Source organism: Microchirus variegatus (genome assembly GCF_963457635.1).
Source record: "Microchirus variegatus genome assembly, chromosome: 13".
Taxonomy (NCBI): Eukaryota; Metazoa; Chordata; class Actinopteri; order Pleuronectiformes; family Soleidae; genus Microchirus; species Microchirus variegatus.
The window spans coordinates 26,283,037-26,300,685 of record NC_139814.1 but is presented as its reverse complement, the minus strand read 5'-3'; the positions used below and the strand labels follow the sequence as shown (position 1 = coordinate 26,300,685).

The 17,649-nt window shown below is 39.6% G+C and overlaps 1 protein-coding gene across 1 annotated transcript in view; it reads left to right on the top strand.

Annotated features, from left to right (window-relative positions):
- Positions 1-16,976, top strand: part of fam135b (family with sequence similarity 135 member B) — a gene marked incomplete at both ends in the record, with an annotated part of 48,524 nt that extends 31,548 nt beyond the window's left edge. Inside the window, 13 exons of the mRNA XM_083899614.1 lie at positions 354-513; positions 1,608-1,657; positions 1,974-2,129; positions 3,620-3,693; positions 3,782-3,936; positions 4,025-5,627; positions 7,336-7,502; positions 9,572-9,663; positions 9,772-9,869; positions 13,399-13,550; positions 13,639-13,749; positions 15,367-15,480; positions 16,771-16,976. Of these exons, the coding sequence (XP_083755740.1) occupies positions 354-513; positions 1,608-1,657; positions 1,974-2,129; positions 3,620-3,693; positions 3,782-3,936; positions 4,025-5,627; positions 7,336-7,502; positions 9,572-9,663; positions 9,772-9,869; positions 13,399-13,550; positions 13,639-13,749; positions 15,367-15,480; positions 16,771-16,976 (3,138 nt within the window). The remainder of the gene's footprint in view (positions 1-353; positions 514-1,607; positions 1,658-1,973; positions 2,130-3,619; positions 3,694-3,781; positions 3,937-4,024; positions 5,628-7,335; positions 7,503-9,571; positions 9,664-9,771; positions 9,870-13,398; positions 13,551-13,638; positions 13,750-15,366; positions 15,481-16,770) is intronic.
- Between the last annotated feature and the right edge of the window lie 673 nt (positions 16,977-17,649).

The window sequence follows — 17,649 nt, the reverse complement described above, 5'->3', positions numbered from 1 at the left end:
CTAGTCAACCAACGCTCACGTTTCCCTCACTCTGAGCGTCTTTGTGCTGTTAAACGTCACGACGTCGACGCGTTACATCCTCTCTTCGCGTCGTACTTCCACTTCACTTTTTACAGCTCTTCGCAGCACGCGGTGTTTACGGCGCACTAACTTTTGAGCATTTGATCTTCAGACTTTACCGACGCAGAGCCTCTGCTTTTTAAGAGGCGACGTGTCTGCACATCTGCAGGCTGTAAAGTTTTAAACGTGTTGTTATTAAAGGCAGGTCGTTCTGTTTGTGTCAGAGATGAGCAGTGACCTACATACAGAGGAGATGTCAGCTGATGTCTCTCTGTCTCTCTGTGTCTCTGCAGGGAAGCTTTTATGTGCCCAGTGAAAACTGTCTGCAGAGAGCTCACACGTGGCATCGGAGGCTCTGTCGCCTCCTGCTGGTGGCTTTCAGAGGTCTGCACGCGTACTACACTGCACTGATGAAGGAGATCCCACAGCTGCAGAAGACTGTCATCCATGCAGGTCAGTTATATTATATTATATTATATTATATTATATTATATTATATGATATGATATTATATGATATGATATGATATGATATGATATGATATGATATGATATGATATGATATGATATGATATTATATTATATTATATTACATTATATTACATTCCATTCCATTATATTATATTATAGTATATTATATTATATTATATTATATTATATTATATTATATTATATTATATTATATTACATTACATTACATTACATTTTATTATATTATATTATATTATATTATATTACATTAAATTACATCCATTACATTATATTGTATTATATTACATTACATGTACATTACGTTCTATTCCATTGCATTACGTTATATTATATTACATTACCATATATTGTATTCTATTATAATAGAATAGAATAGAATGTATGGTAATATAATATAATGTAATGTAATACATTACATTATATTATATTGCATTATATACTATTTCATTCTATTATATTGCATTCTATTATATTCTATTATATTATAATAGAATAGAATGTAATGTAATATAATATAATATATTACATTATATTATATTACATTCTATTCTATTGCATTACATCACATTACATTATATTATATTATATTATATTATATTATATTATATTATATTATATTATGTTCTATTATATTATATTACATTCTATTCTATTGTTATATTTTATTATATTGCACATTAAATTATATTATAATACAATATATTACATTATATTATGTTATGTTATGTTATGTTATATTCTTTCTTTTTCCAGGTCTTTTAGAATTCCTGTCAAAGTCTCACATTTAAACTAAATATTAGCTTTATTTTCTACAAAGAGTTGAAGTTTACTTCAATAAAAGCACCATGAAAATGAATAAATTAGTTTATTTTAAATGGAAATGAAGTGAACTGAATGCAGTCATAGTTCATTTTCACTTTTATAGCTGATTTAGTTTAGTTATAGTTTTGGTCAGAGCGTGAAATTAGTAGTTTGTTTAATTTTAGCCGGTAAATTAAAGGTAACCCTGTCCTTACACAGTGTAATAAAACCAATCATCTTCTGTCTTATTTACAGACGTTCTGCCGGTGGAAGAAACTCTCAATCAGCTCACAATAGAACTACAGGTAATGTTTAAGTGCACTTTCCTATAATAAAAAATTATTAGTTGTTGGACTGCTTTGGATTTCTCCATTATTAGGTTTTTGATATATTATTCATTTTGTGGCCTCTTGGGTTTTGTGTAATTAGTAAATGCAAATGGCGCCTGTGTTACTCTACTGCCGATTTGAACTTATATTTTGGGTACATAAAGTTGCCGAACCTTGACCTGATCAACCGAGGCGACCCTAGATCCAAACACTGCCCCCGCAGGTGTGTACGGGAGGTACAAACGTGAAATATTAGCGTGTATGTAACGTATATTATGTTGTTGTATCTCAGCTGCAGGAGGGCCACGAGAAGGTGGCCGAGCAGATCAGCAGAGACGTGAGTCAGCTCTGCTCGCAGCTGGCCGCTCTGTGGAGACGCTTCCTGGACGCCGCCGTGCTCAACCCCCACATCCTGTCCCATCTGGTCCAGGAGCACCACACGCTCAGGGTGACCGTTTACAACACGACGCTAACACAACCTTCTCGTTTACAGCCTATTCTGTGACTCTCAGACACTGAGATATATACACATATCTGTGCTCTGTTGTCTGAAAATCATTTGCATGATGTTTTTTACCCTGAGGGGATTCACTGCTGCTGCTGCTGCTGCTGCTGCTGCTGCCACCCACCAGCAGCAGCAGCATTACGGGGGAAGATTTACCAGAAACAATGTGATGTTGTGGTGATTTGCACGTCTGACGTTTTTATTATGTTAACGTTAACGTTTTACTTTTGATTTAATCAATCAAAATTGTTTGTTTGGACCCTAATTCCATCAATCTAAATGTGTGTCATTGCTTAAAGGTGTAGGGGTTGGAGAGCCTGCTGAAACACTTGGAGCAGTTAGCAGCTACGTTTTCACCAGGGCCGTTTCTAGCTGTTTGGGGGCCCTATGCTAAATACTATTTGGGGGCCCCTATTTTTTTTCAAATTCAAGGTACTTTTAATTCTCAAAAAATATAATAAGTTATGAGTCTGAACTTGCAGTTTGGGGGCCCCCTGGTGGCTGTGGGGCCCTACGCAGCTGCATCGTCCGCATATAGCAAGAACCGGCTCTGATTTTCACGCCTCCAGAGCACAGTCGCACTTTTTGGATACATAAACGACAAATACTCTCAAAAGATCACAAAGATATATAGTGTAGTATACAAAGACCCAAAAACTCTCTTTCGTTTGCGACCGATGCCTGTTTCGTTGCTGCAACGCTGGATTTAGCTAGCTAGCTAGCATTAGCTCTGGCGTTGTCTTCTGAGCGTGGGGCCGTTCATTATGATTGGATGGTGTTTTTAGTGGCCTGTCCGCTCCACAGGTGATTTAATTATTTTATTTCTGTGACAAGTTCATTAATTAATTGGTAAAAAACAGTAAAAAAAAAAATGCTTCAGAACATAATTTCCAATCCCAACTTTAGCAATGTGCAATATCGTCTTCTACCCTCATCCAGGGTAGACACAGTAAATACACGAATGGCAGTGTATATACGTGAACATACATGGATAAACATAATGGTTAAAGGCGCCATATGTAAGAATGTGGCCAAAAACGGTTACTACATTCAAATTCAAAACACCGAGGTCTTTAAGGTTTCGTTTTCTGACGTAACTGGCAACCCGTGGTTGCTCGGCAGCTGAGACTCTACTGACTGCAATGATTGGTAGACGGCGGTAGGTGGCGCCACATGACGCTAAAACATGATTTCAAAACATAAACATGATTTGCAGTCTGCAAAAAATAATTTTTTTTTAATGCAAATATTGTGTCTGTACTGTTGTTGTTGGTGAGTTCAGTTTGTTATATGAACATTATTCCTGAGTCTCTGTGACATATTAGGAGGATTTTATGGCCAGTTGCTTTAGATTTGTTACATAATGCACCTTTAAGATAAGATCAGGTTGATAATCTACCGATATTTTCTTTGTCTGACCCTGAAAACTCCAGGTCAGGAGGTTCTCGGAGGCTTACTTCTTCACGGAACACTCCAAAGAGATATCTCTTACTTTCCAAGAGGAATTGTGAGTATATAAGTAAAAGAAAAAGCAATAATTTATGATATGAATGAGAGAAAAAAAGAGTATTAATATCATTACTGTCTAAATGCAGAATCAACAGACACGGACAGATCGCTGCAGAAGTGCGGAACTCGGACTACCTGACCAAGATGCCTCCTTTACCGGTCGAGTGCCTGGACATCGATGGAGACTGGAACAGCCTGCCCATCATCTTTGAGGACAGATATGTGAAGTCTCCACAAACAGGTACCAGCTGTTGACCTTATTTACACCCGATCTCATCGAACAAAAGCTGTACTACAGTACTCTAAAGTCTCTATTTGTATTATTCCAGAGAGGGTATCACGCGTGCCTGCAACCTCTGAGAAGCAGACCACTTCAGAACCAATCGGTATGTTTTCCAAAAAGACTTCTAAGACCAGCCAGGGAGCCAGATCACCAGCGTCGCACTCGGATCCCTTGGACAGCGACGATTGTATTGACCTGCCCGCGTACGTCTCCTACATAGCAGAGCAGAGTAAAACCCACGCAAACATCAGACGCGTCCAGATCCCTCAGTCGGACCCGAAACCTTTGAAGGAACCCGCGGAAAACCAGGGCCTGAGATACATCACGGTCGAGCCTTGCGAGGCGGATCCCTGTCGAACAGGCGAAACGGAGTCGTCTTATCGCGATGCCAAAAACCAGAGAAACGCAAGAGAGAGCCAACTCGTCGCCAAGCCCTTAAGTCCCTCCTTGAACGGCGACGGTGAGGATGCTCCCGTCCTCGGCCTGCCCACGGTGCACGTGCACCCGGTCGTCTCCGCCTTACCGGGCGATCTCAGAAAAGGAGGCCCGGTCAACTCCAAGGTCATGAAGCGCTCGTCCTCGGTCATTTCCGACTCGGGTATAGAGAGCGAGCCCAGCTCGGTGGCGTGGCCCGCGGACGCCGCGGCGCGCGGCGGACGACCTCCGCTGGACTTCGGCAACGAGCGGGACTTCTCGCTGCGGATCGTCCGCCGCCGCCCGGTCCACCGCAGCTCCCTGGAAGGCCTGCAGATGGAGAGCAACGGCAGCCTCCCGAGCGCGGGCATCCAGGCCTCGCTCACCTCCATCAGCTCGCTGCCCTACGAGGAGGACCAGCAGCTGAGGCAGCTCAGCAAACTCACCAAGTCGGTCTCGGCGCCGCAGATAAGCAGCCCAGAAGACGCCGAGGAGGACCACGCGTTGCTGAACCAGGAAGAAGATCCGAAGAGCTTGATGGAACACAAGGAACTGCTGTGTAAGAACAGCTCTTCTCTGATCAGCAACCTCGATTCAGAGCGATCGGAATCGTCCCTGTTAGAAACGAGTTCGGCCACAAACATCGCCGAGGAGGACGGACCCAAGACCTTGTCTGGAGAAGGACCTCGTGCGACGGAACATGCCGTTATCGGCAAGGACGGTAATCATCAAACTGTGTCAGCGGAGGACGTCCATCTCACTGAATCTCACCGTTTCCAGGAGTCTTTAGTGGATGCTGTTGAGGACCAGGAGCAGCGTCTGGATTCATCTGGAACGCCACTCGAGCTTTCTAACAATCTACACAACATCAGCACCACCACAACAACAACAACAACAACAACTCAGAGGCCCAGCGACCTCGCGATCGTATCGCCCTTTGACCTCGGTGAGAAAGAGCCGTCGGACGCCCAGACGAAGTCCTCCAAGATCCCCAACTCGGGCCTGGCCTTCGTGAACAAAAAGATGGTGGAGGTGGTGAACATGTCGGTGTCCTGTGCGCCGACCTGCCTGCCCTTTTCTTCTGCTCTGAGAGACTCTCCGTCCATCAGCGGAATGTCGACGCGCCAGGCCACCTCGCCGATCACCAACCAGCCGCTCGGCTCCTTCGGCATCATCTCCTCGTCTTCGCTCAACCCGCTGAACGCCGACGAGGAGACAAACGAGCGGATGCTGAAGTGAGTACGATAAGTGAACTTGTCGGTAAAGGACAAGTTGTGCTGCGATTGCAATTTTAAGCCCAAATTATGGCACAGGTTTCTATCTAGCTTCAAGTCTGTTATGTGGAATCACATTAGCATTAGCTCTCTAGCTTCTTTGTTAGCTTAAACTGGGACGGTATCTATGTTCCCCGGGTCCTATGTTCCCCGCTTTGTATGTGACCGGGAACATAGGACCCTTTCTCTAACCCTAACCCTTACCCTTACCCTAACCTTACCCTTTTTCAGGGTCCCATGTTCCCCTGTCACATACAAAGTGTGGAACATAGGACCTTTTCTGGGAAAAACGGGGAACATCGGACCCTTTTTTTAAAAAAAGATTCGATGCTCCCCGATCGGGAACATAGGTACGACCCCCTTAAAGTCAGGATCCATGTCTTTTGTTATACCTGAATTTGCTGTTGGAGCTAATTTGTTTGTTAAAAATGTAAGATGGTCACTTTTAGGTGCTCTAGCCATCCAGTTGGTTAGCATTACTAAGCTAACGACCGTAGCTCAACGCTCAAGTGATACGTTTCGGTGAATTTTGTTGTTTTTGTTCGTCTGCTTCCGAATAGAAGCCAAGTTTGAAAAAAGTCGTGTTTGTATTTTGTACAGTTTATCCGTCAAACTGTTGATCGACTGGGGTTTTTGAGCAGCGCAACTCTTTTTGTGAGCGCCTCCAGCTCACTTTACTGATGCAATGTTGCTGTTGCATCCATCTCTCTTGGAGTCTCGGCATAAGACGAATAGATTTCTGTGTGCAACACAAAATCAGTGATATCTAAACATTTAGTATAGCTGATAGGGTTAGTCAACAATGGTTTGGATGTAAAATTTGAAAGTTACACACGACAGATTTAACGGACTTGATTTCAACATATAGTTGAGTTGCTCTGACACTTCAGCGACAGTTGAAATTCACTTGTCTTTGTTAAAATGATTAAACCCATGTTTGAAAGTTGCTTTTGCCATCATTTTTTGACCTCAAATATAAACGGTTAGTATTCCAGTCGAACTCGACGCATCAGGCATGTTCAAAACGTGTTAAAACTTTCCCCGCAGGCGAGAGTGCTTTATTCTTCACCTTTCCTGTCAATAAATCAGTTTTTTGAAAATGCAAAATTGGAAAATGAAGGCTTTCCTCTCTACCGAGGAAAACTTCACAGGAGTTGCATTATAATCCGAAACCAGCTACTGGAAACAAGGTCAAAACACAAGGTTTTATGGATGCGCAGAGACGGCGGCAGACATCTGGGGAGGGAGCTGGCACTTACTCATGCTTGGAAAGCGAAGCATAACAAAATTGCGGGCAAAATTTTGCAGCGAGGGAGCGGAGAGGAGGTGAAACGCCTCCTGAATGTATTAAATCACATCAAAGAGTGTGCAGACAAATCCGTCATGATAGCCCAGAGTTCAGGGACTGGAACGGGATTTGTTTTGACTCCTGCACAGCGGAGGATCTCTAACCTGGCTGCATGACGGGATAATAGCATGTAGAGAAGCTACTTTACAACTGTGAGATCCTCTTTTTCTGGGCTGTAGCCACTGAGAGGCGGCAGAAGTGAGTGAGTGAAATCAAACTGAGAAACTCACTGAAGGCTGAGGATTTATCTTTATGGAATGACGACTCAGAGCAACATGAGGTTTTTTTTAACACACGATTTCCTTCTCCTTTTGTCTCCAGTTTCTACAAAGCCAAAGAGGATCTGTTCAGAGAGCTGAGCTTCCCGGCCTCTCTCTACAGTGACCTCCCTGTCCTCGCCTCAGATCTGCCCTACTTCCCCCCCGAGGAGGACGACGAGGAGTTTGACGACGGCATTCACCTGGTGGTGTGTGTCCACGGGCTGGACGGTGAGTCTGACTTTGAGAGTTTGATGTTCGATAACACAATGTAGTCTCTGACTGAGCAAATATGATGACTTAGTGTCTCATAATTATGAGTTAGCATCTTGTAATTATGACTTAGTATCTCATAATTATGACTAAGTATCTCATAATTATGAGTTAGCATCTCGTAATTATGACTAAGTATCTCATAATTATGAGTTAGTATCTCGTAATTATGACTTAGTATCTCATAATTATGACTAAGTATCTCATAATTATGAGTTAGCATCTCGTAATTATGACTTAGTATCTCATAATTATGAGTTAGTATCTCGTAAATATGACTTAGTATCTCATAATTATGAGTTAGTATCTCATAATTATGACTAAGTATCTCATAATTATGACTTACTATCTCGTAATTATGAGTTAGCATCTCGTAATTATGACTTAGTATCTCATAATTATGAGTTAGTATCTCGTAAATATGACTTAGTATCTCGTAATTATGACTTAGTATCTCGTAATTGTGACTTAGTGTCTCATTATTATGACTTAATATCTCATAATTATGACTTAATATCTCACAATTATGACTTAATATCTCATAATTATGACTTAATATCTCATAATGATGACTTAATATCTCATAATGATGACTTAGTATCTTGTAAATATGACTTACTTTCTCATAATTATGACTTAGTATCTCATAATTATGACTTAGTATCTCATAATTATGACTTAGTATCTCGTAATTATGAGTTAGCATCTCATAATTATGACTTAGTATCTCATAATTATGAGTTAGTATCTCGTAAATATGACTTAGTATCTCATAATTATGAGTTAGTATCTCATAATTATGACTAAGTCTCTCATAATTATGACTTAGTATCTCGTAATTATGAGTTAGCATCTCGTAATTATGACTTAGTATCTCATAATTATGAGTTAGTATCTCGTAAATATGACTTAGTATCTCGTAATTATGACTTAGTATCTCGTAATTGTGACTTAGTGTCTCATTATTATGACTTAATATCTCATAATTATGACTTAATATCTCACAATTATGACTTAATATCTCATAATTATGACTTAATATCTCATAATGATGACTTAGTATCTTGTAATGATGACTTAGTATCTCATGATTATGACTTAGTATCTCATAATTATAACCTAGTATCTTGTAAATATGACTTAGTATGTGATAATAATGACTTACTTTCTCATAATTATGACTTAGTATCTCATAATTATGACTTAGTACCTCGTAATTATGATGAGTATCTCGTAATTACGACTTAGTAGCTCGTAAATATGACAGAATCCAATAATTATCACTTGGTATCTAATGATTACGACTAGTATCCCATAATTATGACTTAGTATCTTATGATTACGACTTAGTATCCCATTATTATGACTTAATATCTTATAATAATGACTTAGCATCTCATAATTATGACTTAGTATCCCATAATTATGACTCCATCATTATGACTTAATATCTTATGATAATGACTTAGTATCTCATAATTATGACTCAGTATTCCATGATTATGACTTAGTATCTCTTAATAACAACTTTGTATCTCATAATTACGACTAGTATCCCATAATTATGACTTAGTATCTTATGATTACGACTTAGTATCCCATTATTATGACTTAATATCTTATAATAATGACTTAGCATCTCATAATTATGACTTAGTATCCCATAATTATGACTTAGTATCTTATGATTACGACTTAGTATCCCATTATTATGACTTAATATCTTATAATAATGACTTAGCATCTCATAATTATGACTTAGTATCCCATAATTATGACTCCATCATTATGACTTAATATCTTATGATAATGACTTAGTATCTCATAATTATGACTCAGTATTCCATGATTATGACTTAGTATCTCTTAATAACAACTTTGTATCTCATAATTACGACTTAGCATTCCATAATTATGACTTTGTTTCTCATAATTATGACAGTATCTCATAATTACGAGTTAGTATCTCATATCACAATAACATCAAAGCTGAGGTTGTATAATAATAATGTCATTCTCTCTCACAGGAAACAGCGCAGATCTTCGTCTGGTGAAGACGTTTATCGAGTTAGGACTGCCAGGATCCAGACTGGACTTCCTCATGTCTGAGAGGAACCAGGTACATTTCTTTATCCTTTTTTTTAGACGACCTGAGAACACGTCACACTCTGTTGGAAGAGGTAATTTCCCCCCCGAGTGCTGACAAACGTGCTTTCCTTTCTCGCAGACTGACACGTTTGCAGATTTCGACACCATGACGGACCGACTGCTGGACGAGATCATTCAACACATCCAGCTGTACAACCTCACCATAGGCAGGATCAGGTCAGTCACACCACTGTGACACAGCAGTCTTTACCTGACGTAAACTACGGTTCAAAAGTTTGGGGTCACCTATACCATTTTTGTAGTGTTTTCCACTAAAACTCACACTTTCCTTCAAAAAATAAGGACATTTCTAAGTGACCCCAAACTTTCACTTTCAGCAAAGTCAGGAGCAGTCAACTTCAGCAGCATGTCTTTTGGCCAGTAGATGGCAGCACAGTCTGTGCATTGATTCATGTGAAACTTGGAGGACTCAGAGTTAATATTTAAAAAGGATAAGTGGCACAAAATTGATGAAAAGGTCTTATCATGCAGTGCCAATAAGTTTCTGACTTTGACTTGATAGACGATGCTCCTTTACGCAGCGCTGCCTGCTTTCCCGTCAAATTAAGCCATTTATCTTCCCACATAATTGCCCTCAATGTGCCAATTTATGTTTGTTTTCGCGCCCCCCCCCCCCCCCCAAGTTTGTTAACTTTCTTTATTATCGTGGGCCGTATTCTCCAGAGAGTTACGACTTAAACACAGAAGCGATGGCCTGCGACAACAGCATCTGGCTCTTTCTATGTTATCCCTAAATTTACTTTGATAGGAGACAGATGAGAAGGAGCAGGGGATGCTGGGTAATGTGGGGATTCTTGAGTAGAGCTGCGGCAGCGGCTCAGTAATTAAACTGAAGTGACAGATATCGCCTCTTGAAACTAATCCATCCCAGTGCTGAGGAGACGTTAATTTGTCATTTGTAATTTGTATGGTACAGTATTATTATTATTATGTCCTCTGTGTTAGCATCATTGACTTTGAGGATGTTTAATATTGATATTTTCCATAATTTACTAATAATATGTAATTGAATAACATTAACATAATCATTTTAACAACACTTTTTTGCCTACTTTTACCAACATTAACTAGCTTCTCTACCTTTACCAGAAAATGACAACTCAACCGTTTGGTAGAGCACATTTAAAAAATAAAATATTTGACTCCTATAAAACTTATTTTTGTTGAATTAAGTTACATAATTCTGTATAACAACTCTGAAATGATAATATGTCAACAAAATAGTCTTACCTGTCCTGCCAATATGCATCATCAAAGGACAAGTGAACTTAGTATCCCATAATTGACTTAGTATCCCATAATAATGACTTAGTATCCCATAATAATGACTTAGTATCCCATAATAATGACTTAGTATCCCATAATTGACTTAGTATCCCATGATTATGACTTAGTATCCCATAATTAACTTAGTATCCCACAATTATGACTTAGTATCCCATAATTATAACTTTGTATCCCACAATTATGACTTAGTATCCCATAATTGACTTAGTACTCCATAATTATGACTTAGTATCTCATAATTATGACTTAGGATCCCATAATTATGACTTTGTATCCGATAATTATTACTTAGTATCCCATAATTATGACTTAATATCCCATATTTGACTTAGTATCCCATAATTATGACTTAATATCCCATAATTGACTTAGTATCCCATGATTATGACTTAGTATCCCATAATTAACTTAGTATCCCACAATTATGACTTAGTATCCCATAATTATAACTTTGTATCCCACAATTATGACTTAGTATCCCATAATTGAGTTGGTATCCCATAATTATGACTTAGTATCCCATAATTGACTTAGTACTCCATAATTATGACTTAGTATCTCATAATTATGACTTAGGATCCCATAATTATGACTTTGTATCCGATAATTATTACTTAGTATCCCATAATTATGACTTAATATCCCATATTTGACTTAGTATCCCATAATTATGACTTAATATCCCATATTTGACTTAGTATCCCATAATTATGACTTAATATCCCATATTTGACTTAGTATCCCATAATTATGACTTAATATCCCATATTTGACTTAGTATCCCATAATTATGACTTAATATCCCATATTTGACTTAGTATCCCATAATTATGACTTATTATCTCATAATTATGACTTAGTATTCCATAATTATGACTTAGTATCCCATAATTGACTTATTATCCCATAATTGACTTATTATCCCATAATTGACTTAGTATCCCATAATTATGACTTAGTATCTCATAATTATGACTTAGTATTCCATAATTATGACTTAGTATCCCATAATTGACTTATTATCCCATAATTGACTTAGTATCCCATAATTATGACTTAGTATCCCATAATTGACTTAGTATCCCATAATTGACTTAGTATCCCATGATTATGACTTAGTATCCCATAATTAACTTAGTATCCCACAATTATGACTTAGTATCCCATAATTGACTTAGTATCCCATGATTATGACTTAGTATCCCATAATTAACTTAGTATCCCACAATTATGACTTAGTATCCCATAATTATAACTTTGTATCCCACAATTATGACTTAGTATCCCATAATTATAACTTTGTATCCCATAATTATGACTTAGTATCCCATACTTATGACTTAGTATCCCATAATTGAGTTGGTATCCCATAATTATGACTTAGTATCCCATAATTGACTTAGTACTCCATAATTATGACTTAGTATCTCATAATTATGACTTAGGATCCCATAATTATGACTTTGTATCCGATAATTATTACTTAGTATCCCATAATTATGACTTAATATCCCATATTTGACTTAGTATCCCATAATTATGACTTAATATCCCATATTTGACTTAGTATCCCATAATTATGACTTAATATCCCATATTTGACTTAGTATCCCATAATTATGACTTAATATCCCATATTTGACTTAGTATCCCATAATTATGACTTATTATCTCATAATTATGACTTAGTATTCCATAATTATGACTTAGTATCCCATAATTGACTTAGTATCCCATAATTATGACTTAGTATCTCATAATTATGACTTAGTATTCCATAATTATGACTTAGTATCCCATAATTGACTTATTATCCCATAATTGACTTATTATCCCATAATTGACTTAGTATCCCATAATTGACTTAGTATCCCATAATTATGACTTAGTATCCCATAATATAATAATATGTAATTGAATAACATTTTTCCTAATTTTACCAACATTAGCTAGGAACACTAAAAAGTCATATTGCTCACAGACACAGTGCCATCTAGTGGATTTTTTTTAACATTACACAACTACACCAAACGGTAGAGATGGCTCATTCAGGTTTGAGTTGAAGCTTGATGCATTTTTCAATGAGATATAGTGACTTAAAGTGTGCAGTCGAGTACCTTAAAGGCTTAAACAGTTACCGACTTAATGAATTCCCTTTAATTATTGCAGCCAAACTCTCCAGACAGCAGCCATAGAAACCGCGGCTACGCTTCTTTCTCCTCGCAGCAATCGTCTAAAAATAAGATATTGCCGTGTCAGAGGTCAGCAGCAGCAGCAGCAGCAGCGCTGGAGGCACTGTGTTTTCTTTTTTTTTTTTTCCCAGCCGCCCACTCCTCCAGTTGCAAGTTGCAAGGTTTATCTCTCTGTGTGAAAAGTTGTTTTGTCTGCGGCCCGACAGCTTCATCGGCCACTCTCTGGGGAACGTCATCATCCGCTCGGTGCTGACGAGGCCTCGCTTCCGCTGCTATCTGCCCAGGCTGCACACCTTCCTCTCGCTGTCGGGACCGCACTTGGGAACGCTGTACAACAGCAGCACGCTGGTCAGCACAGGTGAGGAGGGGGGGTGGGATAATAATGCTGCATATCAATGAAATAGTGCTTGGTCTTGCGTCTAAGATACAAACGTGCGTTTGCTCAGGTCTGTGGTTGATGCAGAAGCTGAAGAAATCGGGCTCGCTGCTGCAGCTCACCTTCAGAGACCACGTGGACCCGCGGAAAACGTTCCTCTACCTCCTGAGCCAGAAACCAGGTACGACGATACAGCAGAGGCGGTTCTAGAGTCTGTAGGGGCCCTGAGCAGAAATTCCCAGGGGGCCCCTATCCTTCCAACCAGTGTACATCACCATTATGTTATAAAAAATCTGACACCAACGAAAAATGTATGAGTTGAAAAGATTTTATTTTTTTTTCTAAATGAATGAAATAATCCTTGTAATTAAAAAGTATGTGAAAATATATAAACGTAAAGAACAATAAAATACTTTAAATAGCTTTTAAAAAAACTATATAAATGTAGTAAAAAAAAAAAATACATTACACGGTAAATAACCCATATTAAAAACAATATAAATATATAGAACAATAAAATACTTTAAATAACTGAAAAAAACACATGAACTGAGTAAAAAAGATATGCATTACACCAGGGATTCTCAAAGTGTTGATACCTGAGGGCCAATTTAGGAACCCAACATTGGACTGAGGACCGCCAAAGGAAAAAAAAGGAAAAAAAAACATAAAGAAATCCCATTTGTAATCATTTTAATGACCAGATTGCAGTTCTACAGTTTAGCGTTAAGTAATATAAGCGTTAATATAATAACACTTTATAATTTACTGGGTAATTACCCAGTATTTTGGCCATTGTTCTTACCTTCTAATTACAGGTTAATACCAAGTAACACATTTTTGTTACCATCTATTTACTGGGGAAATAGCTAGTAATTGGGGGCTGTAGCTACCTGCTTATTACCAGCTTATAACACAATAATACACTAAAATTCACCATATAGAAACCAGGTAAATACCCAGTGTTTTTGTTTACACTTATTGGTCTGTATCCAGTAATGTCCAATAAACATTTAACAAGCTTAGTCGCTCCTGGATTAAAACTATCAACTGTAATTCATTGAGGGGCCGCCAGAAATGTTTCTGCGGGCCGCCATTGGCCCCTGGGCCGCACTTTGAGAACCAATGCATTACACTGTAAATAATCCTCTCCATTTTCCAACTTGCAGAACGATAACTTCACACAGGTTAAAGTGAGGTGGGGCCCCTTTAGGGGGGGTTTCCTACTGAGATGTCATTGCAAATCGCCCATTGTTGTTTAAGGGGGACGGGGAGGCGGCTGCTCACTGCACATTTCAGTAAAAAACAGGCCTCAGGCTACGAGTGTCAGGGGTCCCCTATTTGCTCGGGGGGCCCCAAGCAGTTGCCTGCCCTGCCTGTTCACAAGCTGCGCCTCTGGGTGACAGAGCGACCGTTTTCATCGACTGCTCTCACTTTACTCACGATTTTACTCGAAAGTCTGTCTGTTGTTGTCACAGCGTCTCTGTAACGCTTCCCTCTGTCTGAGTGGAACAAAGCAGTCGTTTGTCACTGAAGAAGAAGATAAGCTTGAAAAATGCTCTCTCTCCTCCTCCTCCATCCTCCTCCTCTTTAGAGCTGTAGCCGGCTGACAAAATGATCCAAACCCTGTCATTGGAAGCCCACCCGTACACTCTCTTAAAAGCACACTTGACAGGAGACGAGAGAAAACAAACACCGTTTTATCAAGCCTGTCGTCGTATTTCCTGACTGTACCTGGTGTTTTACCACCGCGTGCTCTCCAGTGCCGTCGACTCATTGGCTGCGTGTCCTCCCGTAGGTCTGCAGTTCTTCAAGAACGTGGTGTTGGTGGCGTCGCCGCAGGACCGATACGTCCCTTTCCACTCGGCCAGAATAGAAATGTGCAAAACGGCTCTGAAAGACAAAACCACAGGTAAGGAGTGAACGAAGGAGACTGTAGAACTGGGGACTGCTGTAACTCAACGTATGCCAAAGTCATAAGGCACTTCCTGTTTCGTGGCCAATGGTCGACATTTGCCAAAAACGATGCGCCGTTTTGAATTACTTTTCACCTTTGATGTGTCTAGTACAATTTGGCAAATTGTCAGTTCGCTCGTTTACTTAGGGTGCAAATCACCAAAATGGACGCCAAAATTCAAAATGGCCAACTTCCTGTTTCGTTGAGGCCATGGTTACGGTCGACTTTTTTGCTCGTCTTGGTCTATAACATCTTCCCACCAAGTTTCGGGAAATTTGGTGGAACTCGATGTATGCCGAAGTCATAGGTCACTTCCTGTTTCGTGGCCAATGGTCGAAATACGCCAAAGCGCCGAGGGTTGCCGTGGCCACGCCGCTTGAATCCGCAAAACCTTTTGATAACTTTTCACCGTTGATGTGTCTAGTATAAATTGGCTCGTATTTTTAATATCGGTACGACGAACGCGCTCAGACAAGTTCGATCATTTACATTTAAGGGCGCAAATTACCAAAATGGACACCAAAATGGCCAACTTCCTGTTGAGTTGAGGCCATGGTTACGGTCGACTTTTTTGCTCGTCTTGGTCTATAACATCTTCCCACCAAGTTTCAGGAAATTCAGTGGAACTCAACTTATGCCAAAGAAAATTCACCAAAAAGCAGAGGGTTGCCGTGGCCACGCTTTTTGAATCTGCAAAACCTTTTGATAACTTTTCACTTTTGACGTGTTGAGTACAAAATGGCGAATTGTCAGTACGACAAACTCATTTACGTAGGGTGCAAATCACCAAAATACACGGCAAAATTCAAAATAGTTGACTTCCTGTTGAGTTGAAGCCATGGTTACGGTCGACTTTTTTGTTCTTCTTGGTCTATAACATCTTCCCACCAAGTTTGGGGAAATTCGGTGGAACTCAATTTTGCCTTTGTTTTCACCTTAGAGGGCGCTATCGAGCCCTTGAGCAATGCACGAGTCCAGGACCTATGCTAATATCGTATTTTCGCCCAAACCTGACCTCCATGCCATAATTCAAGAGTTTTTATGCATGTTAACGCCCGCAAAAATGACCCCAAAGACACAGATATTATAATAATAATCTGAAGGATACGTACCAGGAGCCGCCCTAACTATAATTATGATATATTTTGATGCTCCACCTGTTCTACGCCACCCTAAAAACTATTCATATATTCAAAAATATAGCCTACAAATGCCCCCACTGTTGTCTGAACTTTGCCTCTGAAGGACCCGTTTACACCGAGATGATCAACAACCTCCTGCAGCCGCTGGTGGAAGCGAGAGAATGCCAGCTCATCCGGCAGAACGTGTTCCACGCCCTGCCCAACACGGCCAACACGCTGATCGGCCGCGCCGCCCACATCGCCGTCCTGGACTCTGAGCTCTTCCTGGAGAAGTTCTTCTTGGTGGCAGGACTGGACTACTTCAAGTGAAAGGCGCTCGTCCTGCAGGCTGCGGAGCCAAGACTTTGTAAAGTACATTATATTGACGTGTATATAATGTCCGGATATGCCGAGCGGTAAGGCAATGTATATGTCCAAAAAAGAAAAAGAAGAAGTAATGTATGTAATTGTGACTGTTTTAATGAACTCAAACGTCTTGAGTTTAATGTGTAGCCATGCGAAAACAAAACATCCGACTGTAGATGTTTTTGTTGGCCTTACGGACTCGACGATAGCATTTTAGCGACTTACCGAGGCGAGCTCTTGGCGGTCGATGGAAGTCCTGCGACACCTTACGATGCAAAGCATTTATTCCTTTTGATTGTACATGATTTTGTTGTACAAAAACAAAGACGGTCCTTTATACAGAAGATAGTATATTGTTTAAACGTATTTATTTTTTAATCTGCTAACGTGTCTCTCTCTCTACAGTGTAAGTATTTCATCCCGAGTGTGACTCTTGTGTGCGTCGTGTTATTATCCTATGTAGCCTAGGATTCAGTGTCGATAAAAGATATATATTTTTTCATACATTTACTTTGATTTGTTTATAATTAACGACATTCACCCCGATTGGCCGTCGTATATTTGATACCAACGCCATTATCAGTTATCAACACTTTTTTGGACTGTTTTTAGCGACGGCTAATGAGCGTTAGCCCGC